General features: G+C 51.0%; 1 protein-coding gene across 1 annotated transcript in view; it reads right to left on the bottom strand.

Moving 5' to 3' along the window:
- Nucleotides 1-350: 350 nt before the first annotated feature.
- LOC102772301 (acidic mammalian chitinase) overlaps nt 351-845 on the bottom strand; it is a 7,845-nt gene continuing 7,350 nt past the window's right edge. The window contains exons 11-12 of the mRNA XM_006762999.2: nt 600-730; nt 351-565 (exon numbers count right to left, since the gene is read on the bottom strand). Coding sequence (XP_006763062.1) covers nt 440-565; nt 600-730 — 257 coding nt within the window. The 3' untranslated portion in view covers nt 351-439. The remainder of the gene's footprint in view (nt 566-599; nt 731-845) is intronic.

Here is an 845-nt window from a genome sequence, read left to right as displayed (position 1 = left end):
GGAGACGTTAAGAGAATACCCTGGTCTTCTGCTCTCTGAGTGAGCCCAGCAGGCCTGTGCCCTCTAATCTCACGGAATCACTTTGGCTCCTTCCTGAGGACAGTCACTAGGTGACAGACCGATCTTCGTCATGTCCACATCCCATTCCAGCACCAAACCTTCAGACCTTTCCACCAGACAGCCTCCAGCCTTCATGCCGATCCACGCAGGCAGACAGAGCACTGTGTGTCATCTCCACCACGTCCTCACGCACTCGCTTCCACCCCTCCACTCCATTTTGCACAGCCTGCATTTTCACATCTAGAGAGGTTTCCACCCACATCACTTACACCAAGGCCACTTGTGTTTTGACTGATGGATTTTATTGCCGAACTCCAGTTAGAAGCAAGATAAAGAAAGACGACTGTTCAGAACCCTAGGGATTGGAGACTGGTCAGGTTTATGGCCAGTTGCAGCAAGAACAGCTGGGGTCAAAGACAAGCCCGACCTGGCAGTTCTGCTGGTACGTGATTCCATTCAGGCAGTGCCAGAAGGTGCATTCACAAAGGCCTTTTATATTTGAAAGCTATATTCCATTCTGTGTAAAGTTGTTATATAACATATTTAAAATATGAGTCATCAAAAGATGGCATTCCGCTCCCACTTCCACTTCCGCTCCCGCTCCCGCTCCCGCTCCCAGTGCTGGGAGCAAGAGTTGTTGGTGTAATGGGCTCAGATGGGGTGGTGCAACCTGGAAAGACACAAGAGCGGACTAGTGACTGGTAGGAGCTCCCAGCTTTGCCTAGAGGTGCAGAGACTAGTAGACTTGGGGGTGAGGCCTGGATCCAGTTAGCTCTGGATCCCTA

The sequence above is a fragment of the Myotis davidii genome, unplaced genomic scaffold (genome assembly GCF_000327345.1).
Source record: "Myotis davidii unplaced genomic scaffold, ASM32734v1 scaffold217, whole genome shotgun sequence".
NCBI classification, from domain to species: domain Eukaryota; kingdom Metazoa; phylum Chordata; class Mammalia; order Chiroptera; family Vespertilionidae; genus Myotis; species Myotis davidii.
The sequence above is the reverse complement of the archived record's forward strand: the minus strand, read 5'-3'. Positions and strand labels throughout refer to the sequence as shown.